Source organism: Sorex fumeus, unplaced genomic scaffold (genome assembly GCF_029834395.1).
Source record: "Sorex fumeus unplaced genomic scaffold, SorFum_2.1 ptg000063l, whole genome shotgun sequence".
Taxonomy (NCBI): Eukaryota; Metazoa; Chordata; class Mammalia; order Eulipotyphla; family Soricidae; genus Sorex; species Sorex fumeus.
Window position 1 is genome coordinate 52,028,231 of NW_026606120.1, and position 27,274 is coordinate 52,055,504.

Sequence of the window (27,274 nt, forward strand, 5' to 3'; positions counted from 1 at the left end):
AAATTTAACACAGTTTTTTGTTTGCTTAGGGAGCAGAAAGAGAGACCATTAACAGTTGGGCACCCTCGATGTGTCAGGAACAATAAACAACCCATGTATGATTTCACTTGATGAAAGGATCTTGTAATGCAAGGATCAGTCTCATTTGAAGGTTGGACATTCAGTTCTGCAAGCTGAAGCTGTTCAAGTGACCCACACAGTTATCTTTAATGGTGGAAAGCTATTGGGCACCTGAAAGGTTTTCTTAGTGCAGTGTGGCGTCATTCTTCAAAAATCCTTTGGGGGGCTGGAGAGATAGCACAGCGGGTAGGGCATTTGCCTTGCATGCGGCCGACCCGGGTTCGATTCCCAGCATCCCATAAGGTCTCCTGAGCACCACCAGGAGTAACTCCTGAGTGCAAAGCCAGGAGTAACCCCTGTGCATCGCCAGGTGTGACCCAAAAAACAAATAAAAAAAAATCATTTGGGGGGGGGCAGAGCTGGAGCAATAGCACAATGGGCAGGATATTTGCCTTGCATGCAGCTGACCCAGGTTCGATTCCCAGCATCCCACATGGTCCCCCGAGCTCTAACAAGAGTAATTCCTGAGTGCATGAGCCAGGAGTAACCCCTGTGCATCGCTGGGTGTGACCCAAAAAGCAAAACAAAATAAAAAAATAAAAAAATCATTTTGATTGGGAATCTAACTTTGTATGTGTGAGTTCACAATGATAAATCCATCTGGAAAACAACTGCGTAGAACAGTAGCTTGAAAACTGTTTTTATCAATGTACTAGCATGTCTTTCCAAACAAAACAGGCCTTTGGAATCCAACCTGTCGATTCAGTGTTGCTCTGCTGAAAGCTGGAACACAGTGAGGGACCAGGTAGTGCTGGGGATACAACATGAGTCCCCTGCAGGCAAAGCATATTCTCCAGTCCAGTCTCTGGTCCTAGAAGGGAGGTTTGGTTTTGTCCTGATTTGGGGGTATGATTTTGGACTTACTCCTGCCCCTACCCTGATGGTGATCCCGAGACCAGAAGTTGCTGGGAATCATACCCCGGTTGACCACAGGCACAGCAGACCAACACCTTACCCACTGTACTATCAATTCTGGCCCCAGAGGTTTCATGGGGCTTTTTTGTTTGCTTTTGGTTGACTTGGGGGCCACACTTGACAATGCTCAGGGCTTACTCCTAACTATGAGCTCAGAGATCACTCTGGTGGGGATCAGGGGACCATATCACCTGCTGGTGACTGAACCCAGGTTGGCCATGTGCAAGGCAAACACCCTCCCCACTGTACTATGCTCTAGCGGGAGGGGGAGGGGAGGGGGGATGATGACGGAGGAATTAAAGCCCAATTTAAACTTAGTTCTGAATTTGCTATATAAAAAGGACACTACTTTGAGACACTGAACAAATTATACAAAGCTATATAAAGGCACTGTAACCTTAGCCAAAAATGTGGCCAATTTGCTAAGGTAAGCAATACCACGAACACCACAAAATGATGTATCACTAAAGTATGTTTTTCTCCCATGTGGGATGAGATTAGGCGTCACAAGTCTCAATTCTAGAAGTCTTTTAAAGGAAAAAAAGAGGCTCAGAGTGATCGAACAGCAGGTAGGATGCTGGGAATCAAACAGGGAAGCTGCATGCAGGCTGATGGGTACCTTAGGCCAAGTTCTATCCCTCCAGTGCTGACCTGGTACTAATTTTTATTGGTTTTTCTTTTCTCTACTGAATGGTAGTTTCATTTTGCTACCATCCCAAAGGCCAGAGTAGAAACTACAAAATTCAGATGATGCAGTTCTGTAAAATACAATAAATACAGAGTTTAGGTAGGAATCAAAGATGCACAAACATTATGCATTCCCTTATTATTTCATTGATCTAGGTGAAAATATTTTGTCCTTATTGCCTGGAGATAAAGAAGACTTGGCCCTGCTCTCAGGACCAAGAGGCTTCAGGGAGGAGCTGAAAGGGCAGGTTAAAGGTCAGAAGAAACTCCCCAGAGTTGTACTGGCACCGAAGCTTCTAGAAAGATATCATTATTACTTTTTCCTTTTCTTAATGTAAGACTTTCTTCTTAATTACAAGTAACATTGGCTAGGGTGGCAGAATCAGACTAAGTCAAACTCATTATGGAGGACATAAATTTTTTAAATTTTTATTTATTTTTGGCTTTTGGGGTCATATCCAGTGATGTTAAGGGGTTACTCCTGGCTCTACACCTAGGAATTACTCCTGGAGGTGCTTAAGAGAATATATAGGATTCTGGGGATCAGATCCAGGTTGACCACATGCAAAGCAAAAACCCTATCGCTATACTATCACTCCAGCCCTGGACTCTCTTTTTTTTTAGTGAAGTAAAATAGCTTTATTTAAAGGAACTTATTTAGGGACCGGAGAGATAGTACAGCAGGTAGGGCATTTGTCGTGCATGTGGTTGACCTGGATTCAACCCCCAGCACTTCATATGGTCCTCCAAGCACCATCAGGACTAGATCCTGAGCACAGAGCCAGGAAGCTCTCAGCATCACTAGGTATGGCCCAGACACCAAAATAAATTAATTAAATCAAGAAATGTATTTACAGAAGTGTGAGGGGAAAGAGAGATATCTGTTTAAGAGAGAACACGGGCTTCTCCAGAGTGTAAAAAGCTACAAAAACCTTCCCTTATAATAAATCTAAAATAATTTAAGTATCTGCAATATATGTTCATATAAATTTATACCTGAATGTATAATGATAAAACATCAAAACTAAAACATGATCGATTTTAAGGCTATCCAAAATAAATGTAAGTTTAAAATTTTAAAAAAATTTTTTCAGTTCACACCCAGTGGTCCTGGCTCTGTGCCCAAAGATCACTCCTGGCAAGTTTGGGGAAGTACATGGGGATCAAACCTGGCTTGGCTGCATACAAGGCAAGTGCCCTACCTACAGTGCTATCATTCTGACCCATACAGTTGTTGTTTTTTTTTTTTTAATGGAGTTCTACCAGCTTTTTTAATTGGCTATAGAATTTCTCTTTATTTTACATTGAACACAGAGCAGTGGTTTGAGAGCAAGCCAAATTGGGATGGCCCTGACCCCCACTGCAGACCATCTTCTATTGTACAAGTGAGTCAAAGCAGACTTTGTGGCCAGAGGAGGGGGGAACTGTTTGAGTGTCTGTTTGCTTCATTGTTTTACATAAAACCATTTTCTGACTAATTCATTTGCTTCTTGCATTTATGCATCCCTTGTGTCAGTGGCAATTCCCTCTCCCCAGATCTTAGTAATATGCTGCAAGACAAACAGAGAGAGGAGAGATGAAGCAGAGTTGTGTTTGCTCCTCAATTTAAGGGCCCACAGCTCTCTGGGGACAAGCTGTATGTTCAGGAGAAAACACCCTTTTTGTTTTATTTTTGCTTTTTGGGTCACACACGGTGAGGCACAGGGGTTACTCCTTGCTCTGCACTCAGGAATTAACTCCTGGCGGGGCTCGGGGGACCATATGGGACACTGGGGATCGAACCCAGGTCGACCAAGCGCAAGGCAAATGCCCTACCCGCTATGCTATCACTCCAGCCCCAGAAAACACCCTTTTGATTAAGGCAAAATAGCATTACTGGTGTTAATAGTTTAATCTCGTTCAGGTGAACTCCATATCGCTACTGTGTGCTGGGTAGCAGCAGGTGGAGGAGAGGGGGCATCTTGTTCAGATATAACAGTAACCAGTCCCAGGTGAGCAGCTGCCTGGCCCAGACACTGGCAGTGCTTTGGCAGTGAGGCTGGGAAAATGAGGAGCCAGGAAGGTGGGTGACGAACTGACAAAGAACCAGCTCCGGTAAAGTGATATGCATGATACACTTTCAGTAACAGCACTGCAAACCACAGTGCCTAAAAGGAAAAAAGGAAAATGAGAGAGAGGGAGAGGGAGGGAGAGGAAGAGGGGAGGGGAGAGAGAATACCTTCCATAAGACATTGTGGGAGTGGGGGGAATGGAAACAGGTGACATTGGTAGTGAGAAACATGCACTGCTGAAGGGATGGGAAACCACATTGGAACTCTGTATGACTGAAACTCAATTGCGAACAACTCTGTAACTGTGTATCTCATGGTGATTCAATTAAAACTTAAAAAACAAACAAACAAAACCCAGCTCCCACTCTGCAATCTGCAATCACTTCTCCACTTGAAGCCACTTATCAGAATGCCCCACTCTCAAATGGTCGACCTGCACTCTATTTCCCCAAGAAACATGGAATGTCAAGATCAGACTCATGAGCTGGCTCTTGTGCCTGACTTGCAATGAAAGGACCCCGGCATTCACCATGCTCAGGGTACTTTGTCTTAGAGGTTCTCTAATTAGGCATAGGAAGAAATTTTTTTAAAAAATCTCTATTTCCTCTTGTAGCCCCAAAGATAAGCCAGAGCTTTTTATTGCTCTTAAAAAAAAAAAAGAGCCATGTTTTCTCCAGCACCTTCCTTTGCCAACAGAACTTGAACTCTACTACTTCTTGGCCATCCTTTCCCAGTAGAGTCCATGTCTGCCTTACTCTGTTCATTATCCACAGGCTGCATGATTCCTCCTCAGAAATTAAATTCTCAGCCTCTCCTAGAACTGACCTCACCTAGGTTCGAGAAGATCCAGATCAAGTGAATTGACACAAATTTCTGGGCAGCAGAAGTCATATTTTTTTCCTTTTTAATTGGGGCTGCTCCCAAGAGTGCTCCCAGACCACCTGGATGACACACAGGGAGTGCTCAGGGAGACACAGGGTGTGGGGGATGGAACGCCTCCATACCACCACCACTCTGAGTCCTCTCTCCAGTTCTCAGTACTTGATTAATTTTTTAAAAAGAGAAGTCTTTCAAAACAGAGAGAGAGAGAGAGAGAGAGAGAGAGAGAGAAATCTATCCACCTAACTCAGTCTCTAGCTAGGCACTGTAAGATGGGCATGGAAAACAGTGCAGACCACTCAGGGGAAATATTTCTGAGCCACAGAGGTACAATGGGCAGCATGGCCAGCAGCTCTTGCTCAGAGCAGGTGTGGGGCGGGGGAGGAGAGACACAGGCAGGGGCATGACTTTGAGACTCGAGCAGCAAGGCTCTGCCCACTACTTCCAGCTCCTTCCACAAAGCATTTTCTACCTACCGCAGCCCCCTTCTTTCTCTCTCTTCCCTTGGACCTCTAGAACATAAAATACAGCTTTTAGCTATCTGACCATCAGTTCCCTTTTAAAAAAAAATAAAATATGGTACACTGATCCATCCTTCCTAGTCTGCCCTGTTTATTTTAACTCCCTCGTATGCTGCTCAACATCAATCCACTTCCTAAGGTATCTATTACTCCCCATCCAAAGAGAGGTATCTCCACTCTACCCATACTCCAAGAGTACCGCACCACACTTGATGGGATTCAAAGTAGAAGGCAACCAACCTTAGAGGGAAATACTGTATTATTTTGGTTCTGCCTTGGGACGGGGATTGGGGTTTGGGATGGAAACACCCAAAATATGGTGGTGGGGATGTGTAATGGTGGTAGGATTGGTGTTTGAATATTAAATGAAATCAAATATTATGAACTACTTTAAAAATCAAAATATTTTTTTAAAAAGAGGCGTGTCCTTTGTTATTTTGGTGTTTTGTTTTGTTTTGTCCTGTCAAAAATAGGGGATGCTTCTGGTGCTATCCTGCTCTGGTAGTGTGAAGCTAGGTGTAGGGACAGGAACAAGGCCATACTTGGCAGCACTGGCGGAAGGGACAAGCAATGCTGGGGATCAAACCCAGGGCCATGAACATGCTAGGCAGGTGCTCTGCTACTTAAGCTATCTCCCCAACCCCATGAGTGACTTCAAACAAGTAATCCCCACCAAAGCACTTAACAACATTGAAAAGTACACAGCAAACTTTCAGGAAGTGACTAGCTTAAAGCCAGAAGAAGGCTTAGCGTTTAAAAGGAAATGAGTTGATTTCTGGAGAAACGAGCTAGAGATTTAAAGACCTGGTGCTTAATTAAAGTGCATCACTTTTGCTACAGTGCCTAAGATTTTGACATCCTAACCTTCTTTAAGGCAGACATGCAAAATAAACATGTCAGAAGTTTTAGAATGAACAATCCACTTTTTCAATTTGAAACCACTTTCAAAAATTAAACAAGCAGCGACACCCCTGCTCTCCCCCCACCCCCTAGGAAGCAGGATAAAGAAAGTGACTTCTAGGGTCCCATTGATATGAAAAACATTGATATGGAAAGCAGAAGAGCACTTGGTCCACAGGGTACTGTGAGGAGACAGAAAAGCACCTACTGAGCAACTGCTGCGGGCAGCACACAGGGTGTTTGAAAGGCACTGGAGTCATTCCAGACGAAGAAGCCCAGCCTCAGGGGTACCAAGTAATCTGTCCACGGCCATGTAGTTGATGGTAAGCGGACAGAAGTAGCATGGTGGTCCTGATCCACCTCAATGCTCTTTCTCTCTCTAAATAACCGGAACATTTTTTCATCCTTGCCCTTTCTCCCATCAGCGAAATCAAAATGAACTTAGGATAGTGAGGAAGGAAGAAAACAGTTACATAGTTACATAGTTACATAGTTAGGGCAGGGGAGAGGTCACCCGGAAGGTTTAGGAAGAGTAACATTAGTTGAGTGGGATTTCCTTACCAACCATCACCCAGGCTCTTTTTGCACATTATGTGATTTCATCCCCATGACCTAAAAGGTGATCACTTTATACACAAGGAAATAGAGACCTGTGGAAGTCAACGCACCATAGGTCATAATACTGAGGAGAGTAAAAGTGAAGCTGGGATTTAAACCTGGGCAGTCGCATCTCAAAGTGTGTGCTTTTCCACTACCCCTCTCCCTTCTTCCCATAAATGCCAAAGCCAGAGTTTGGAAACACTATTCTAACCAGTAATTACATAGCAGTTGAACTGAAAGGAGCCTGCTTCCCATAGGAAATAAAACTGTCACCCAACCAAGGAACTTAACAGATGAAAAGGGAGAGGCTTACATTATGTATTTCAGAGTGCTGTTAACCGCTGAACCTACTTACATAACTGTCGTTTTTACAGACCATGTGGCGAGACTCAGCTATAGGTGACCTATCCTACAGTGCCAAATCCACTGCTCACAGCAGAACTCCCCAGTCCATCAACTCAATCGTGGATGGCAAATGACACAGTGACTCATAATACAGAGTCAGCAGCAACGCAGCAATGAATGCAAAAGAATTATAAAACAGTCCTCGAGATAGAACAGGTTTCGTTGAACTGGCTCAGACTTAGTTTGAGAAAGTCAATTACAGCTCTCCACACTGGGATAACTCATAATGCAGGCAACATGCACAAATATCCCAAAACACAATTCTCTCCATTCCACATCCACCATTTTTGTCTCCAAGTTAAAGCAAAAAATCCAAAGCTCATCAGTTGAGCAGATAAGTAAACCTTTTCAGAACCTGCAATGAAACAAGTCAGTAGCCGCTTCTAAATACTTAATTCCACTCACATCTGGCTCTATTTGTGCGCTAAATTCAGCAGAAGTCTCCAGGGTCAACAAATGACCCTGAATAAAAATAGTCTTGGAAATCTGTCACAAACTAGAAAGGAAGCAAGACGGCAGGGTGATTCACTCCAAATGGCAGCTCCCAAACCCAGATCCTCATTTTTGTCCCAATACGAAGCCAATGTGCAAAACAGGCACAGAGCGAACTGTCCTTTTCCGAAGGCCTCTAAAAGTGGTTGCCAAAGAATTTCACGTGGAAGCCAAAAGATTTAGTGTGCCATGCACCTCTTCCATAAATCTAAGGAGAGCGACTTTTAAGCAGAACACCAAACTGATTCACACTTTGCTTGAAGATCACCCTGGATATCTAAGGCTTCCCGCCTGGCAAGCAGGAAGGACCTTTGGCCCCACCAAATATTCCACAGGGCCAAGGAGACAGAGCACAGAGGCTGAGGGGTGTTTGAGCAAGCCTGTCCACCACCTTGCTTCTAATTCTGCAACTCGCTCCTCCCACCCCTCAGGAGCCAAGTTCTACCGCAAGCAAGTATGATATTTTGAGAAGCCTGTGTGTTTTCTTAGAATTAGGAATTCTAGGGGCCAGGGAGATAGCTCAAGTGCTAGCCAACCTGAGTTTGATCCGGGCTCCTTATGTTCCCCAATACCAGCCCCTCTGGGTGTTGCCCTGGTGGCCCCTGAGCACTGATAGTGGCATCAACCCAGGCCTGCACTGTCAGGCCAAGCATTACATTTATAGAAGAAGAAGGAACGAGGAGGAAGGAGGACAAAGGAAAAGAGGAAGAGGAAGGAGGAGGAGAAGAAGATGACGATGATGACAAAGAGTAACCTGTCATCAAAGGGCTAGAGCACATGCCATAGGGGCCCCACATTTGACTCCCCAGTACCACACAGTCCTCTGAGCACCATGGGGAGTAATCCCCAAGCAAGATGCCAGGAGCAGTCCCAAAGCGCCACTGGGTGTGGCCCAAAAGCTGAAAAAGAAAGAAAAGAATTTCACTGGCTGAAGATCAGCCAACATCTGACGGCTCAATTCAGTTTATGAATGGAAGGCACAGGTGGCACATGTGGCCACAATCCTGAAAGGCCCCAACCGTGAGTTTGCTCCATCTCCACTTGCCTGCATGAGCTCTCCCAGAGAGTCCCCTCCCTCTCTTGTCACTCACCATGCACATACTTTTTCTTAAGGCTGCCCCCGCCCTTCCAGTGACATGTCAATGGACACAGGACCCCCAAACCTGCATCTTCCTCTGGAGAGGCTGTCTCAGAGGAACTCACAGTTTGCTGGGGGGGTGGCAGATATGCATCTAACAAATTCCCTGCCAGTAATGAGCCAGCGTCCAGGTATCCTGGCAGCACAGGGGAGAATATAATTAAGCCTGCCATGGAGGATTGGGAAAGACTTCTCCCAACTGGTCGCAGAGAATGAGTAAGAGTGAGGCAGGCGAGGAATGAGGAAGAGAGGTTTTCGATTAGGGAGAAGAGCCTAGGACAGTGCTGCTCAACTGGGCACATTTGACAACGTCTGGGAACATTTTTTGGTGACCATAAATAGAAGAGGAACAAGTCTACTGGCATCTGGAGGGCAGAGGCGAGGCATGTCACTAGCCATTTACAAGGCACAGGACCGCTTTGGTGACAAAGCAGGATCTAGCCCAATGTCAACAGTGCCATGGTGGAGAGACCTGGCTAAGCGAAGATAAAGACTTGCATTGTCAGGCTGCAAGTGAGAAGTGGCATGGAGCATTGGCAAACAGGGCGCTACAAATGACCGCTTTGATGGAAGAGAAAATCCGGTAGGAGGGGAGGAAAATTTAAATTTCCTAGTCAAGACATAAGGCAGAGCAGATGCCTTATTTTCCAATGCCTTATTCTCCGAAGAAAGAACCAGCCACCACCAACCTGAGAGACACTGGAGCCCTGGAAGCCACGTGCACATTTCACTGTCAGGTGAAATGAAGAGCATAACTCCCAGGGAAGCTGCCCTTGGTTCAAATCCCTCCTGAACCATGGCTTTTCTTTTACTGAATGACTAAGAGAGGAGTTTAAATGCTCAGTGAGGACCAGATGTCACATTACAGCTCCCTGCAGTGGGACTCTCGATTAGAGAGTGAGTGCAAAGCTGGTGTCAATGCTGAAAGAACTGGCCTGAGCAAGAAGGAAAGCTCCACATCCAAAAAAGAAGTGGCTACAAAGAAAGCAGAACACAGCGGGGTTGCAAGTGATCATTAGGGGTGTTGGCAGGCCAAACCAGGCCAAACCATGAAGGCAGGAGATGCCTCTGCAGGAATCTCACTGTGGGCACAGAACCTTCAACAGAACCTTCAGAAATGGAGTGAGGAGCTTATGACCACCGACAATCCCTCCGACAATCCCAGGACCTCCACTCCCCACCCCACCCCCACCACCACCAAAAGAGGCGGAAAAATGCCCCCAGCCAGACACCTGCTTCCAGGAGGTGTCTTGCTGGGGGCAGTCTCAGGATATGAGCAACTAATGTTACAAAGGCAAGAAATACAAGTCAAAATTTCAGACATACAAATTCATGCTAAACAGAGCACCCTGTTCACTCCACTTCATTCCGGCACACAGACACAGATATTCCCCCGTACAATTTTGTTGTTTGTGCTGGAATTCGAATCCAGGACTTCATCAAGGAATATGTTTTAACATGGAACCATATGCCCAGCCCCTAATGTGTTCTTTTTTTTTAACAACAAAATTACATTATTTGCAGCAGATGTCTAAGAATCAAGCTTTGGCTGCAAGACGTGAAAAAGCAATAATAGTGGCCAAAAATAAATAAATAAATAAGATAGTCCTAGCAATAGAAACAAAGAGCATGAGATTGGACTTCCGTAAAAAGCTTGTCACTTGGTGGGGGTGGGGATAGGCCAGGGACAGAAACAAGGTGGAGGGGAAATGGGCCTGCCATTGAGGCAGGTGGGGTGGGGGGGGGGGGTGCGGTGGGCAGGACTGGTGAAGGGATTAGTACTGGAATGTCATAAACCTGACACTTAATCATGAATAACTTTGTGGCTTTGTAATTCCCAGTGATTTATTTTCTTTTTAAGGGAAAAAAATAGGTAATTCTAATGTACAGTGTTACAAATGGCCCCCCGAGCACCCCCCAGCCACCTCCAATACCACCAGTCTGCGGGGCAATAACTGCTAGGAGAGATCCCAGACCCCACACTGTCAGGTGTGGCCTCTATTAATAAACTGTTTTCCCAAGGAATGTTCTATGTGCCCAGCTTTATACTGGGTGCTGATGTTGCTGCTGCAAAAACTAAATTCCAGTTTGGATAGCACAGGCCTTGAAGCAATGACCTGTGAGAGCAAATGGAATATAAGTACTGAAAACCTCTGGAGAGTCTCATTAGAGTATGGCAGATACGTGGAGAACTTAGGGTTGTATGCCTGCTCCATAGTCCACTGTGAGACAAAATACACTCACATGTCCCCAGTGTGCAGCCACACACACCTGGTACAGCCCAAGCATGCACATTCCAGGAGATGACAGCACAGCGGATTGGCTAACAGCAACAGAGCCTAGGGAAGGTATCCAGCCAAACCCAAATACCCAGATGCATTCCCCTCCACCCAGGGCATGTGAGCGTATACCTCAAAGCTCCTACAATCAAGCACTCTGAGATGGTCCGGAGGAACCTCAAGGATGAAAATAAAACTATCTGAGAGAGTAAGCTGCTCCCTGTATTCTTCAAGTTGTGTCAAGTTTTCAGTTGGGCAAGTCCTGTTACCCAGGATAAGATACTATGCTCTCAGATGCCCAACTTCCAAGTCAATCATGGGCCACCCCTTTAAGCAATTCTAGAGTTGTCAAGTCAACACCGAGGAGACACACAAATACAATCATACGTCTTAACCCCCAGCTTCTTGAGCAACTTGGTAGCTGGCTGTAAATGTAAGCCTAGAAAATGTAAGCCCGGGCTTTAGCCAAGGGTCAAGCTAATGTGAGCTGGTAATCCTACCCACTTCTGCAATCTCCTTCCTCTTATGGTGTTTCTGGGCCAGCCTAAGGCATCTCCCTCTTCAGAACCTCCTTCACAATTAGTTTGTACAACGACTTGGCAAAGAATCACCTGGGCTCAATAAGGCTTAAAACTCTTCTATTTTTCTTCTGAGCTACTACTTAATGCAGTAGAAAATTTCAGCTTTAATCGTCACAAGTGGGGGGAAAGGGGAGAGGGCAGTTAGGACGGAGAAGGGACCACTATGACAATGACAGTTGGAAATGATCACTCTGGACAAGAACTGAGTCCTGAAAATAAGTAAAGGGGATATACATAACCTTACAGTACCTGTATTGCAAACCTTAATTTCCAAAAAGAAAGCAAGAGAGAGAGAGAGAAGAAAAATGCTTGACATAGAGGCAGACTAAGGGTAGAGGGATGGAAGGAGGGAAACTGGGGACATTGGTAGTGGGAAACGTACTCTGGTGAAGGGACAGGTACTGGAGCACTGCACGACTGAAACCCAATTGTGGACAACTTTGTAACTGTGTATCTCATGGTGATTTAATTTAAAAAATTCTTAAAGAAAAAAAAAGAAGAAAATTTCAGCTTTGTCCCTGTCGTCATTGTCGTACCACCCTTCTGAGAAGGTAAGGAACACATGGAAGAATTCCTGGAAACCTCCCACTTTCCCTCCTAGATTGTCACTTCTTAGAAAATCATGGGTTCTAACCCCTCAAGGGATTGTGTCAGGTCACTGATTGTGAAGGGGAGGGTGTCACAAAAGATTTGGCAACAAGTGAAAGGTATCTGAACATGCAAAGACCAAAAATTAATTCAAAACCAACCCCTCTATGAACCCCAGGTGTTTCCAGCACCTCTTGGCCATCTTGTATTTCTCAAGCCAAAACGGGCTGCAAGAGGGATATGGTTCAGAAGCCCTGGGCTTGTGTATCTGGCACAAAACAGAAGTGAACTTTAAGGTCCTCTTCTGCGCACACAGAAGTTAAGTGAGGCTCATTTTAATAAGCTTCCTTGATAGTCAAGCCTCACATTTAGTGATACGTGAGAGCGAACTGAATGAAAGCACTGAGAAATTGGAGTATGTCAAAATGTGTGCACCCACTCCATGCTCGGGGATGGAAGACAGGTAAAAAGCTGAAGACTCTAAAAGCTGGCAATTTAAAAGATTAAAACAGTTTTTAAGTCGTTAAAAGTTAACGTAAGAATAAATTAATACTGAGATGTGGGGTTTGTTAAGCACCCAAAACAAAAATATGATCTTCCCTCCCCTTAATAAGTAACAAAGTGATATTATCTATAAACCTTATAAGAAGTTGAGTTAAAACTTTCAGGATGACGTTCTGAACACACGCACACAAACACACAAACTTACTTTGAAACTCCATTTGCTATAACGATCTTTTTTCTTTGAAAAGTAAACTACTCTAGAGATCTGCTTACGCATTACTGTCAGGAATGGAATAATCACACAGAGAAGACATTCTAAAACAAAATCGTTCGGGAAGCCCATTTGGGGGCGCTGAGTTGTGACTATACTTTTCAAAGATGTCAGTAACACAAGGGCTCCATCCATAACTCCTCGAAAAAAAACTGAAACCATGAATGCCTTGTCAAATTCAGACAGTTTATCTTGGCACGGGCAAGCAGAGCCGTCTCTTCAATGTCTGGAAACGTGTCTAATTACGTTTTGGGGAGTAAGTTTAAAAAGAAAACGAAAAAAAATAGCCAGAGTCCGGGAACAGACAGCTCAGAGATCGCGCCAGAGCATCCTGGAGGACGGGATGGAACCACGCCAGGAGATGAAATTTCAAAAAGAGAGGGAGGGAAAGCAGAGCCGCACGTGTGAAACCCGGGATGCGCCCCGAGCCGTTTTCCAAAGCCACCTGCAGGCTTCCGAGGGCCTCGGAGACTCTCCCTAAAGCTCCTTCCCCTTCCTTCAGTTTCCATTAGGTAACCCGGCCCGCCCACGGCGCTCACCTGGGGCCGCGCGGACAGCGCCCAGGTAGCCCCAGCCCCGCGACCCGGCCGAGCTCAGCCCGGCCCAGGGTCGCCCACCCGCGCGCACTGCGCGCCCCCCGGGGCTCGGCGGGACCCCCGGCGGCCACCCCCGCGCGAGCGCCCCCTCCCGGCCACGGGCCGCCGTGCACGCGGGCTCCGCCCTCACCTGAGCCGGAGGTTGGCCATGAACTCGGGCATGGACACGGTGTCCATCAGCACGAAGTCCGCCTTGCCGAACTCCAGGCTCTCCTGCTCCGCCATGGCGCCGGTGCGCGGGCTCAGGTGGGCGTCGACGGACTCAGGTGGGCGCTCTGCGGGCCGGGAAGGCGCGGCGGGGGCCGGGGCGCCGCTCGGCGGATCTGGACGGACGGAGGCCGCCCAGCTGCTCCTCGGCGCGCTTGCAGTTTCCGCTCCTCCCGCGGCGGCTGCCTGGCGCGGTGGGGGACGGGACACCGAGACGGAGACGGCGGCGGCTGGTCCCGCCTCTGGCCTGGGTCTGGCCTGGGCCCCCGCGGCCGCCGCGCTCCGCCCCGCCCCGCCCCGCCCCGGCCGGGCCTCCCCGGCTCCGCCCCCCGCCGAGGGTCCGCCCCCGGCCGGCAGGCCACGCCCCCTCACCTGGGCGGCGCGCGCGCGCTTGGGGCACGGGGCGGGAGCGCGCGCCGGCCCCGGCTGCGGCGGCTGGGCAGCAGCGCCCCCTAGGGCCGGGCTCGGGGATCGCGCCGGGCGGTGCCAAGGAACCAGGACGTAGCCGGGTGGGTGGAATCAGGTTTCCGGTTTGCCACCGCCCTCCTTCGCCCGGTAGAAGCCAGCAAAGTCACCCAAGTGGCGCGGGTGGAGGCTTTTATTTTTTTTTCATTCTAGTCTGCCATCCTGCGGAGAATCCCTGGACTAGCCCTGGGCTCGTGTCCTCTCCATCCTTGAATTGATCGTGGTTCTTGCTCAGATCGAGCGAATAGCTAAAAATGCTCTGGCTAGAAGGATGACCTCAATGAAGGCTGAAGTAACTTGCAGCATGACTAGGAAGTGAGGACACTGCAGTTTCCTCCAGGCCATTTGCCTTAGAAGCCCCAGGCTTAGCCCCAGGGCAGCCAGCTTTCCTTCTCCAGTTTCCCATGACCCAGCTTCTCTTCCTCCCATCCAAGTCTGCCCACAAGCATTATTTTATAGTATTGTTATTGCATATTGCATAGACATGTATCATCTTCCTAGAATTATTGTAAGCTTCTTGAGTCTAGAGCTGTGTCCTGTAGTTCTTGATAGCTCCCCTGGCACCCACCAAGCAGATATTGTACTATCTTGCACAGGCAGATATGACAGTCACGCTGGTTCGATGGAGTGGGATCAGTTCTAAGTGGCCTCTAGTGGATAATGCATTGGTTGAGCTTGGAAAGTTCTTTTGAAACTGCATTTTCCCCCATGAAAATTTATTAGAAGTGGATTTCTAGGACAGCTACACCTCCCCCTTACGTATTTCCTTTAGAAGTTCTGAAGTTCCTTCAGAACCATCTATGATGGCAAAACTTACTAGGAAATCTCCAGTCTCCCAAAGGTCTGACCAGGTTCCAGCTCGATGGCTGAATTGGAGATGTGTGAACCCCAGGACCCTGCTCAAGTTCCATTTCTGCTGCCAGCAAGAGAGAAGCTGTGCCACCTTGGCAAGAGAGTAGGGAATGCAGCTTGACAGTTATTCAGTTGAGCAGCTCTGCCATAGAAAGCTTCCCTGGTACAGGTAGGCCTGGGCTGCAGCCCAGTTGCCATTAGCATCTCTCCTTCTTCAGGTGATACCTCTCTGCAGCTCAGTGTCCTCATTTGAGAATTAAGCACTTTTCTACAAGATACTTTCTGAAGAAAATTAGTTTTGGGGGGGTGGGGGACTATGATTTATGATACTATTAACCTGTTGCTAATGGTGGTTTCCTGTGCACATAATTCCAACACCACAGTCATCACAAGTTACCCATCTCCTTCCTCCCCAGGCCCCCAGTGCCCCTCCCTTTCAAACCCCTGCCCCATACACACACACATTCAGTTGTATAGGTCAGTTTTCCTGTTGTGTTGCCTTTGGCCCTTTGTTGCTACTTTGATGTGTGTCTTTATGCCCCACATATGAGAGAGATCTATCCCTTTACTTCTGACTGAAGGTCAGTTCTTTTTAATTCTCAGTTTTAGGTGGGATACACACCTGATGCTTTGGGGATCATGTGGTGCCAGGGATCAAACCTTAGGCTCTTCTGTGCAAAGCATGTGTACCAGTCCTCTGAGCCATCTTCCTAGCACTGTAAGTTACAAATTTATTGCTATGTTTGTGTGGCTCAGTCCTTGGCAAAGCAGGAGATGGCATAAAGTGTGGCGTATATTCCTAATATGTTGGGTTGGAACACTTTAACGTAAGTGGGACTAAACTTCAGAGGGGAAAAAAAGGAAAGAAATCTCTCATTGTGTACAGCTTGGATCAACCAGGGACCATATTCTGTGACTCAGAAGAAAAATGGATGTATGTGTAATCTTTCCTTCCCGGGGTTATGAGAACAAAAGTGATTGTACAATGGGATACAGCTGTGGCCAGAGTAAGAGAACTCTTGTTTTAATTAATATCTCATACTGAGCCAAACATATAAAACATATACACGACATATGCAAAGAATAATTTATTGTATAAGCCCAAATTAGTATAAAATCGGATATTGAGAACAACTAGACTTTGATGAACCCAAATCTGTCTAGTGGGTCTCATCGTCACCTTAAATTGGCCCAGGATTCTAGTTTACCCTGAACTATTATTTTGGTGATATTGAGAAAATTCTGATTTACATGACTAGCAGGAATGCTTTTGTCATTCAGTTTACATCCAGCCTTTTTAAGGCCAATGCACAGCTCAAGCCTTCTTAATCAATGACATTTACAAAGAGTTCCAATATATACAGAGATGCCAGGATAAACTAAACATTGGCATCTACACCCTAGTGGGTGATGTAAAGCAAATAAGTCATTATTAGTCTCCTTTGTAGTAAAATTTGAATAGAAACACATTCTAATAATCATCTTTATGTTACAACTGACAATATACTAAAAACTAAAATAAAGAGTTAGATCACCCAGGAGGCACCCTGACATCATGAATGATGCACAAGCCAGGTTGAAGACTTAGTGTTCCTTGCTGAAAATGTGCCCGCTGATCTAATCATGAAGAACACCAAATGAGCTTGCATTAAGAGGCAATTTCACAAAGTGACTGGCTAGAAACCTTCAAAAATACCAAAGGCAAGAAAAATAAAGAAAAGGGGAGACCCCAGATTCAGAGACACGAAAGAGAGACACCCACCACAGCTAAAGGTAGTGTGTGCCCAGCCTAAATCTAGAGACCAAAATATGAAAAGGGTATTTTGGGTAATTGCTGAAACACAAAATAGGGGTCAGGTAGATAGATAAATAGTAAGTGCAATGGCTAAGGTATTTGCCTTGCACAAGGCCAACCAGGGTTCGATCCCTGGCATCCCATATGATCCTCTGAGCACAGCCAGCAGTAATTCCTGAGTACAGAATGAGGAGTAACCCCTGAGCATTGCCAGGTATGCCCCCTAAATTTTTTTTATTTTTTTATTTTATAAAGTAATTCACAATTTTTTATTAGACTTAATATTTAAACACCGGTCCCACCACCATAACACCTTTCTATCCCCCTTTTTTTATATATTTTCATTCCGGACCCCAATTCTTGCCTCAGCAAAACCAGAATACTATAATATTTCCCCCTAATATTTCCCTCTAAGATTGGTTGCATCTTACTTTGACACCCATCAAATGTGGTACAGTACTCTGGGGGGTAAGGGTAGGGTGTGCCCTATGAAGTGTGCCACAGACACAAATGCGGCCACAAATGCAGCCACACAATCCAGGAAAAGGTTCACTCATGGGTGTCGCTCAGTCTGAGAGTGTGGAGAGCAGCCGTGAGCATGGCAGTGATTGAGTTCTGGAGTTTTTTGGCTGCTGGGGCTGGGTCCCTTGGGGTGAGAAAGGGTCTCACCCGCCCCCTTCTGGGGTGGCCAGAGTGAAACAGCCTGGCATGGGATCCAGCAGCATGGTTATGGAGAGCATCATGTTATGCTCCCTTCCAGGGAAGAAGGACATGCAATCTGGAGCCCCCCAAATATTTTAAATAAATCTCAAAATAGAGGTTATGTATTAGATAGATGTGTAGCATATGAGTTTTATTTTCCCTGAGTTTGATGGTCAGATTGTGATTCCCTTAGAGAGTTTTCTTGTTCTTAGGAATTTCTAGAGCACTTAGCAATGAAAGTTATGTCTGTTTGGCAAAAATAATAATGATGATGGACCAGAGAGATATTACAGAGCTTAAGGTACATGCTTTGCATGCAACTGACCCTAATTCCGTCACTGAAATCTCATATGGTCCCCTGAGCACCACCAGGGGTCACTTCTGAATACAGAGCCAGGAACAGTCCTGAGAGCCACTGGCCATATGACCCCCAAACCCACCTACCCCAATGACATATTTAAGAATATTTTAAAATATCTTTTTAAAAATAATGATGATGATAATGATGATAGACATACATAGATGAAGCAAACATAAGAAAATATGAACCATTGGTGAGAAATATAAGGACAAATTTTTGTACTAGGCTTGCAACTTTTATGTTTGACATTGAAATAATAAAGACACATTAAATAACAATCTAAAGTTGTTTCAAATTTATTTTAAGAAAACAAACAAAGCCTCAACATAAAAGTCACATCAGAACTTTGCAGGGGTTCTGGAACTGAAACCCAGCACCCAATTAGAAACCCCCAACATAGTATATCCATTAGCCCTGGTTACCATTGGTGTGCTGGGGAATGATAAACCCTGAGCACACGATATTAAAAATAAAATTAACGTCATGTTTACCTTAGTTGTCATGTATGGCCATCTGCCCAGCAAGGGCACATCCTGGAATCTGCCTGAAATTCTCTTTCCTGTTGTCCGCCTGTCATCTCTGCAATCTAGCTAACCTCTGATCATTACCGATCTCTCAGCCTAAGTACCCCACTATCCAAGAAGGTTCAAGGGTCTTCTGGGTCAGGTCGCCGGTCCCTCCCTGTGTCTGTCCCTTCTGCATGCTGGATATACTTCCCAGTGCCAGCCCTGAGGGGACTTCAGCAAAGTCTTCCTCATGTACAGGCCATGAGGACTGGGCCAGATCTATTTTGGTTTGGAGGGAACCATAAGGCTGGCTCGGTGAAGGTGTGTAAGGTGCTTTGTAAACGCTCATGAAGAAATGAACATGGAACGCTCTGTAAGTCTGTGTAAGTCATTGAAGCTGTGAATCCACCCTGCTGGTAGATTCTCTGCCGAAAGACTCAACTCTGTGCAGTACCCATCTCATCTCCAGCCCTGGGAAGCAGATCTCAGGCCCACATGCGCCTTGCCCCCAGGGCCTCACCTGCACACAGCACATGCACGCTGAAGGGAGACAGTTCCCAAGAGCCTTCCGCAGTGACAGCTTCGGCCAAGCATCTGCTCCGGGTTATCTGCAAAAATCAACTCTGAATTTTTCCACAGCAAATATTTGCTCCCGGGTCTACTTTCCCAGAATGCCGCAGGGCTGCCCCGCCCTCCCCCTCTTTGCCAGGTGCTCCTCTCAGCCTCCTGCTGCCAGAGAGAAGCAGGACGGACTGCCAGGAAAAACATCACAGAACATTTTCAAAGGGCACAGCAGATAATTTGTTCTAGAGCAGAAGCAGAGACAAATTTACACTGCAGGGGCTGGAGTGATAGCACAGCGGGTAGGGCATTTGCCTTGCATGCAGCCAACCAGGATTCGATTCCCAGCATCCCATAGTCAGCCCGAGCACTGACAGGAGTAATTCCTGAGTGCAGAGCCAGGAGTAACCCTTGTGCATTGCTGTGTGTGACCCAAAAAGAAAAAAAAAATTTACGCTACAGATTAACTTCCCAGCACACTCGCCACCATATAGAAATGATGCAGGAAATGCTGCAGCGGACACTGTTACCACAACTTTCTTCCTTCTCTTTTATGCAGAAGACTGGATAGCAATGAAGAATGGTCAGAAAAGAGGAGAGGCACTCTCCATTTCCCTGGAGTTTTGAAAGGAGAAACAGCACCTGCAGATGCCTGCCTGGTGTTTCTGATGCTCTGTCTGTCTATGGGCCCCACTCTCTCTCAGCACCCCACCCCACACTAACCCCGTGAGACATCCCACCAGACAAACAAACCACGTGGGAATCCCAGAAAGTGAGCTTTCCTTTCTGGCTATTGAAGACAGCAGACTGCCAATCCTGCGCGGCTAAGTTGAACAGGGTCCCCTAAGGCTGAGGGAGAAGGGCAACGGGCTAAGGAGAGCTGACAAGCAATGCTCATACAGTATCTTTATTGAACAAACAACAGACTTTTATAGATCTCCAGAAGGAAGCATACATTGGAAAAATATACAGGAATGTTCAGGATATGTAAGTTTAGAATGTACTGGGTTTCTATACATCAATGATTTTTTTTTTATATTTACAATAGTTTCCATGATATTTTCCTTGGTTATATATTGATATGCCTTAGTAACATGTTCTGCCACAAGAATGGGGAAAGAGCCCGCTCGGAAAACAAGAAAGTCAGCCCTTAGAATGTGTAACCCCAAGACAATGGTTTCTAATAAACCAAACTTTAGACAACACGTCCCCAGAAAAAAGAACTTTCTTAATATTAACTAGCACAGGCTCCCAACAGCAGACCATTTAGCCAAAGTTGCTCACCTCGTTTTGGGGTTCTAGAGACTTTCTCCTTCCAATCCCTCCCTATTCCTGCAACCCATGATGATCCTATGATCATTTGATCATTTGCCACAGAATTGAATTGAGTCAACCTATGATCATTTGCAACAGAATTGAATTGAGTCAGGGACAGAGTGCTTTCCTTAACTCTTTAGCATGGCTGATGCTGCAGACAGAGCTTCTTTTCACATCATCACACTGAGGAGGGAAAGTTAAGTGGTTGCAACTAAAGAGGAGGAGAGATGGAGGAAGAGAAGAGAGGGCTGTTAGTTAAGGGGCTCGGGTAGAAAGATGCTGGGACTCAGGGCATTTTTTTGGAGGGAGGGAGAATGCCTGAAAGTCCTCAGGGGACTCTTCCAGCAGTGTTGTGGGAAGACCATGCACTGCCAGGAATCAAGCCCAGACCTCTGTGCCCAGCATGTGCTGTAGCGTGTTGAACTATTCTTCTGGATCTGGCTTTCAGTTTTTTGGCTTCATAATCCTTTGGTAAAAAACATGTCTCTCCCAAGATAGCTGAAGAGTGAGCATGCCCAGAAAACACTGGGTGCATGGGCCCCTCTATCCCTACCCCAAATAACCTGTTCACAGATCCCAAGAACCCCTGAGCTAAAGTAAAGGTGGCTCTCATCATGGGTACAAGAATTTGATTAGCCATCACTGTCAGTGTCTGCTTTGAGACACTGGACAGGGATGGTCCTGGGAGCAAGGCACCCCCTTTGGGCAGAGTAACCCCAGATATAAAGCCACAGGAAAGATAAACATAAGAGGCAGACACAGCCTGGAAGGGCTTAGAGAACTTTTCCTGTGTGTGGCAATATTGCTTCAGACTACAAATGTTTCACTGGGAGGCAGCCTTTTCACTAATTGCAGAAGGTCTTGTCATGCTGAGCGGAAATTGGCTTCCAGGCCTGTGTCTAAATTCTTGGGGACAGGAGTCATGTCCTACTCTTCCTTTCATCTCCAGCACTCTTGATAAAGGACCTTGGGGTGCCCCCTGTACATGCTTCTTGACTAGAGTGATTAATCAGCAAGGTTACTTGTTAGTGACTGGGCTATGCAGCTGTCACACTACAGTTCCCTAAATACTGCATAGCTCTCAACTCCAAAGAGATAGTCACTGAGCTGTTCTAGCCATTGGAGGTACTTGTGGAGCTAGATATTTTGTGAGTGATAGGAATCCATCAAAGGGGAGAAATGACACATCTGCAACAAGTTCATTGATGGTGACTTAAGGGGGGTGCTTCAAAACTGTTTGGGGTTTTTTGGTTTGTTTGGGAGCCACATGTGGGAGGGCAGCACTTAGGGCTTATTCCTGACATTGTGTTCAGGGACCACTGGTGGGAATTGTGGGATTATATATGGTTCCAAGGAACAAACCAAGGATGTTTCAAACATTAAAGCAGTGTTTCTCAACTGGGATCATATAACTCCCTATGGCTCCCAAGGGAGCCACAGGTGAAAATCCCTATAAATTTGACATCAATAGCACAAGACTATGGAGTCAACCAGTAAGATGGTGGCCACAAGTATACAAGGTTAGAAGGGGCCACAGTGAGAGAAGGAACAAAGAACACTGAGTTAAAGCATCAATAAATCTCAGGGCTAGAGAGATCGTATAGCAGGTAGAACAATTGCCTTGCACATGGCCAACCCAGGTTCCATCCTAACACCACATATGGTCCCCAAGCTCTGCTAGGAGTAATTCCTGAGAAGAGAGCCAGAAGTAAGCTCTGAGCCCACCAACACTCCCCCCCCACCAAGAAACGAGAAGGAAGGAAGGAAGGAAGGGAGGGAGGGAGGGAGAGAAGGAAGGAGGGAGGGAGGGAGGGAGGGAGGGAGAAAGGAAAGAAGGAAGGAAGGGAGGGAGGGAGGGAGAAAGGAAAGAAGGAAGGAAGGGAGGGAGGGATAAAGGAAGGAAGGGAGGGAGGAAGGAAGGAAGGAAGGAAGGAAGGAAGGAAGGAAGGAAGGAAGGAAGGAAGGAGAAGGGAGGGGAGCAGAGGGGAGGGAATGGGAGAGGAAGGGAAGGGAAGAGGAAGAACAGTAGGAACCTTGGGCTTTGTCATCCAGTTGGATTCTCTCCTCAGACTTTTTGTTTTTGTTTATTTTTGGGCTACCCCCAGTGGTACTCAGGATTTACTCCTGGCTCTGTTCTCAGGGATCACTCCTGGAAGGCTTGGGAGACTGTACGAGGTACTGGGGGTTGAATCTGGATCAGCCATATTGTGTAAGATAAGCATCCCACCCACTGTACTATCTCTCCAGCCTCAGACTTATTATTTTATTTTCATTTAAAAATTTTAATGTTGGGGCTGGAGAGGTAGCACAGCGGGTAGGGTGTTTGCCTTGCACGCGGCCGACCTGGGTTCAATTCCCAGCATCCCATATGGTCCCCTGAGCACTGCCAGGAGTAACTCCTGAGTGCAGAGCCAGGAGTAACCCATGTGCATCACCAGGTGTGACCCAAAAGGCAAAAGAAAAAAATATTTAATGTTGTATATCATCATTTGCAATACTGTAATAATGGGGTTTCATGCATATAATATTCTAATATCACACACTCCACCAGAATTCCCCTTCATAATTCCCCACCCTGCCTACCTGCCCCCTTACCCATAGTAAGTACGCTCAGTTCTGGAGACCAGCTCTCAGGTTCTGTTGTCTTTGGTCATCTGTTCTTCCCTTATTATGCTTCTTTATATCCCACACATGAGAGAGATCATTTTGTGTCTGTCTTCAGACTCTGTAGATGAGTGGTACTCTCTCCAAATTTTGACAGCTGAGATGCAAAAAAAAAAAATAGGGGAATCAATGATTTGATTTGATTTGATTCACAGGAATAACTCAGAATGCCACGGAATTGCTCAGAAGACCATATGCAATGCTGAAAATTGTCAAAGATTTGAAAATAAAGTGGAGGTGGGACTGGGGACACTGGGGATGTGGCTTAGAACACATGCCTGGCACATGTGAGGCTCCAAGTTCTAGCCTTGGCACTGCCCTGCCATCACTGAGTAGGACCTTTAGGGCCACAAACAAGTAGCAAAAAAAAAAAAAATACATAAAAATAAAATGAGGGCAAAATCTGCAATAGCTTAGGAGACTTCAAAGGTGCTGTAACACGTGTCACACACAGTGCCTAAATGCCTTTCACGATGCACTGCGAGGTCTGGACCTTTTCACAGCATTTGCCCACCCCACGGGCAGGAGCAATAGTACAGTGGGTAGGGTTCTTGTCTTGTACTCATCCAGCCAGGATTCAATTCCCGATCACATATGGTTACCTGAGTACCTCCAGGAGTACTTCCTGAGTGCCAAGCTAGGAGTAACCACTAAACATTTTCAGGTGTGGCCCCCCAAGACAACAAACAAACAAAAAATTTACCCACCCCACACCCCACAGACACCTCCACTTTAAAGCATGCTTCCAATTCCCTTCCCCTTACTCTCACTTCTGAAGACTGGCCAGATTCACCCTGCATACTTCCTGTACGCAACCCAGCCCCCAACTCTCTCCTCTCATTATCCGTTATCTTTATTTATGAGCTTGGTTTGTCCTTTGGATCAATCTGATAGTCCTCCAAGATAAGACTCAGCTGAAGTAAGTTGTGACCAAGGAGGGAGCCAAGGTCATGGCCAGCTAAGGAGGAATCTTCTGTTTTACTTGGGTTGACCTCCTCACGATAGAGTTAGGTCATGCCCAGCTGTGCTCAGGGATTTCTCCCAGCTCTGTGCTCAGGGATTACTCCTGGCTCTGTGCTCAGGGGTCACTCTTGGAAATGCTCTGGGACCATCTGTGGTTTGGGAAGATGAACCCACGTCAGCCACTGCAAGACAAGTATCTTCCCACTGTTCTATCTCTTTGACCCTGACCTCCCTCTTAGAGTTTCTGTCCACAGAAACCTAACTCTTTTCTTGCTGACCTCTTTCAAGTCTCCTCCCAGTGTCTAAAGAGCATGTCTGACTGTGCTCTTATTGTAGTCACTTCACAGTCACTTTCTCCAAGGTCACCATCTCTTGGTCCAGAGCTATGTGGTCTCCAGTAGACCCCCAGGATATTCCAAAAGGACCGCAGGTAAAAATTTGGCCAAGGGGTCAACTGGTAGGATACGGGGTCACAGGAAGGTAATACAGTTGTAAGGGGACCACTGTAAAACTCTGTCTTAGGGTTCTCGTTCCGTCTTTCCAAGTCTCTAACACTTCTGAGTGGGAATAGAATTCAGTTTACAGCAACATTTTCTCCACACTTTGAAGGCGGTATGCCAAACTCTAGATACCTGTGCACAGAGGCATAAAACAGGGATGAAGGTTTCATTTTCCTGAGGTGCCTAGGAAATTCTGCTGCGTGTGGGTGGGGGTGCGAGGGGTGATCTAACTTGCAGAAATGTTGATGGAAATTTGGCCATCGGATACACCAGAGTTCACTTCCTAATTCTGTAGCTGAGCTATCCATATGACTTTGACCCACTTTTATCCACCTTAGCTTCCTCATCTTTGTTAAAGAGATGATGAAACCCCGTTCTGAGCATTAAACCCATGAAATGAGTTGAACAGCTTTAGAATATTTTGTATAATGCAAGGAAGAGGCGGAAGCATTCAAGAAATAAAGCTAGCATTTCTATTAGTGAAACTGCTTGCTTTAGCTATAGGACAGGGAAATTATTCCCAGGTAATTTGCTGCATGTCCTTTGCAGCAGGCTGAGTTTTCTAATAGGCGAGTCTTCTGATCAACCTATGAATTTCCTCCATGCAAGTCTTGTCATTCCGCTTGGTCATTGATCACCATTTCCTGGGACTGGCACTTAGTAGGAGATGAAAATTGGCTGAGCGGGACTGAGAAGATAGCTCAAATGGCTGTTGTGCGTGCCTCAACTTCGGATAACCTAGGTTTGATCCCCAGACACACCTGGTTTCTTCTGGGTTAAACTGCTGGGTGTAAACCTAGTGGCCCCCAATCACCTTAGGGTCCCCGAGCTCTGCTTGGGAGCCCCCATTCTTCCAAAGAGGTGCAACAAAATTTACAAAATAGTTTGGGATGAAGACAGAGCCAGGCTTTCTGTGCTGCACGTCACAGCTCTTCTTCCCCACCTCGAATGTTCTGCAGTGGTCTCTGCAATTATTAGCACTGTTGACCAGACCCTCACCCCTATCCAGGAGAGTGATGTCATCAGGAGCCTGGAAGATTCCTGCCAGGGAACCTATTTAAAATTTTCAATACCTTTTATTATATCATGGATGTTCTGGGCACAGATTTCATTTTAAAATAGAAACATAAGACTGGCGCGATAGTCCAGCAGGTAGTGCATTTACCTTTGCACTCAGCTGACCTGGGTTCAATCCCCAGCATCCCATATGGTTCCTGGAGCACTGCCAGAAATAATTCTTGAGTCCAGAGTCAGGATAACTCCTTAGCTTCATTCACCCAAAAAGTCGCCACCCCCAAAAATTAAAAAACAAAACATATAATGAAATGGAGCTGTAGAGATGAGTGCAGGGACTAGGGCAGTGGACTTTGGCAACCAGGTCAGAGGGATCCATTTTTTTCTTTCATCAAAGCTTAGCTTAGCTTTGTTGTGGTGCTTGTTGTGGTTTTAGCTTCTGTTGTGGTGCTTGTAGTTATCAATGCATTGACTCAAAAGTGAGTCTGCCTATCAATGTTCTCTTCCAAGTTCTCCATCAATGAATAAATACACGTAGCAGCTACACAGAGCAGACCTGTGTAGCTGCAAGGATTATAGGATTCTGGTGTTCCTGTGTGAACGGTGGCAGAGTGTGGGGCTAGAAACAGATGCTAGAAACAGTGACCTATTCAGGCACTCAGATCCTGTATGTGTCGCTGGAAAAATAACTAAAGTTCTCTGTGACAGTCTCCTGTCAAATGAGAGTATTCTAGTATCCTACCTCGCAGTGCTGCGATGATAAATATACAGGATCAAGTATGCTTAGCACTTAGAATGAGGGGGTGCAGAGTTAGAGCTCTGTCCCTATGAGCTGACAGTACTTGGAAGGACACCCCCTTCCCTGGCCCATCCCGTGGGGTTTTGATATGATTTGAGATGGGGGAGGGGGGCCGAGGAAAGAGCATTTCTGCTGGTCTGGTTCTTTCCTCTTGACACCCTGATTCTCTGGCCCCCTCTTATCTGTTGGTTAATGCCAAGCTGGTCACTTCCTTGTAGCTGAGCTGAGTGACTAATTGGAGGGAGCTCACAGCTCTCAAAGTTCAATCCTGAGGGTACAGGCACTTCATGGCTTCCCTGTCAGGCCTCGCCACCCGAGTTCCTGATGGCTCTTGTGTAACTGGCTATGGCCTTGCCTGCCAGGAACTGTACTTCTCTCCAAGGCAAATAGAAACTCCTTGGACATAAAGTGTAACCTCTGTGAAGAGCTTCTCCTTTGCCCACCCCAAATTTTGGGGAGTTATTTTGGGAATGATGTTTCTAGATCAAGGAATTCAAAATCTACCTGGTCATCAGATTGACCTGGGACAACCGTCTAGAGACATACAGCTTCTAGAATCTCATTCCCAGCCCTGGTGTGTGTGTGTGTGTGTGTGTGTGTGGACCACACCCATTGTTTGTCAGGGATTACTCCTGGTTTTACACTCAGGAATCACCCCTGGTAGGCTCAGGGGACCATATGCCAGGAATCAAAAGCAGGTTGGAGACAGTACAAGCAAGGCAAGCTCTTTACCCACTGCACTATCTCTGCAGTCCCTTGTTCCTAGTCATTTTAGGAGAGACGTGACATACCCGGCAGTCCTCAGGATAATTCTTGGCTCAGTGTTTGGGGGTCAACCGTTTTTTTTTCCTTTTTAGGTCATACCCAGAGATGCACAGGGGTTACTCATGCACTCAGGAACACTCCTGGCGGTGTTCCAGGGACCATAAGGGATGCTGGGAATGGAACCCAGTCGGCCGTGTGCAAGGCAAATGCCCTACCCGCTGTGTTATCACTTACCAGCCCCTTGGGGGTCACTGTGAATGGTGCTTGAGCAACTGT

At 46.4% G+C, this 27,274-nt stretch overlaps 1 protein-coding gene across 2 annotated transcripts in view; it reads right to left on the reverse strand.

The window, feature by feature from the left end:
• The window catches only part of MYO1D (myosin ID), a 392,202-nt gene extending 378,205 nt beyond the window's left edge, over nucleotides 1-13,997 (reverse strand). For both annotated transcript variants that reach the window (XR_008794254.1, XM_056127580.1), the window contains exon 1: nucleotides 13,658-13,997. Coding sequence is in view for 1 of the 2 variants with exons in the window: in XM_056127580.1 (XP_055983555.1) it covers nucleotides 13,658-13,752 (95 nt within the window). In the remaining variant the exon portion in view is untranslated. The remainder of the gene's footprint in view (nucleotides 1-13,657) is intronic.
• Between the last annotated feature and the right edge of the window lie 13,277 nt (nucleotides 13,998-27,274).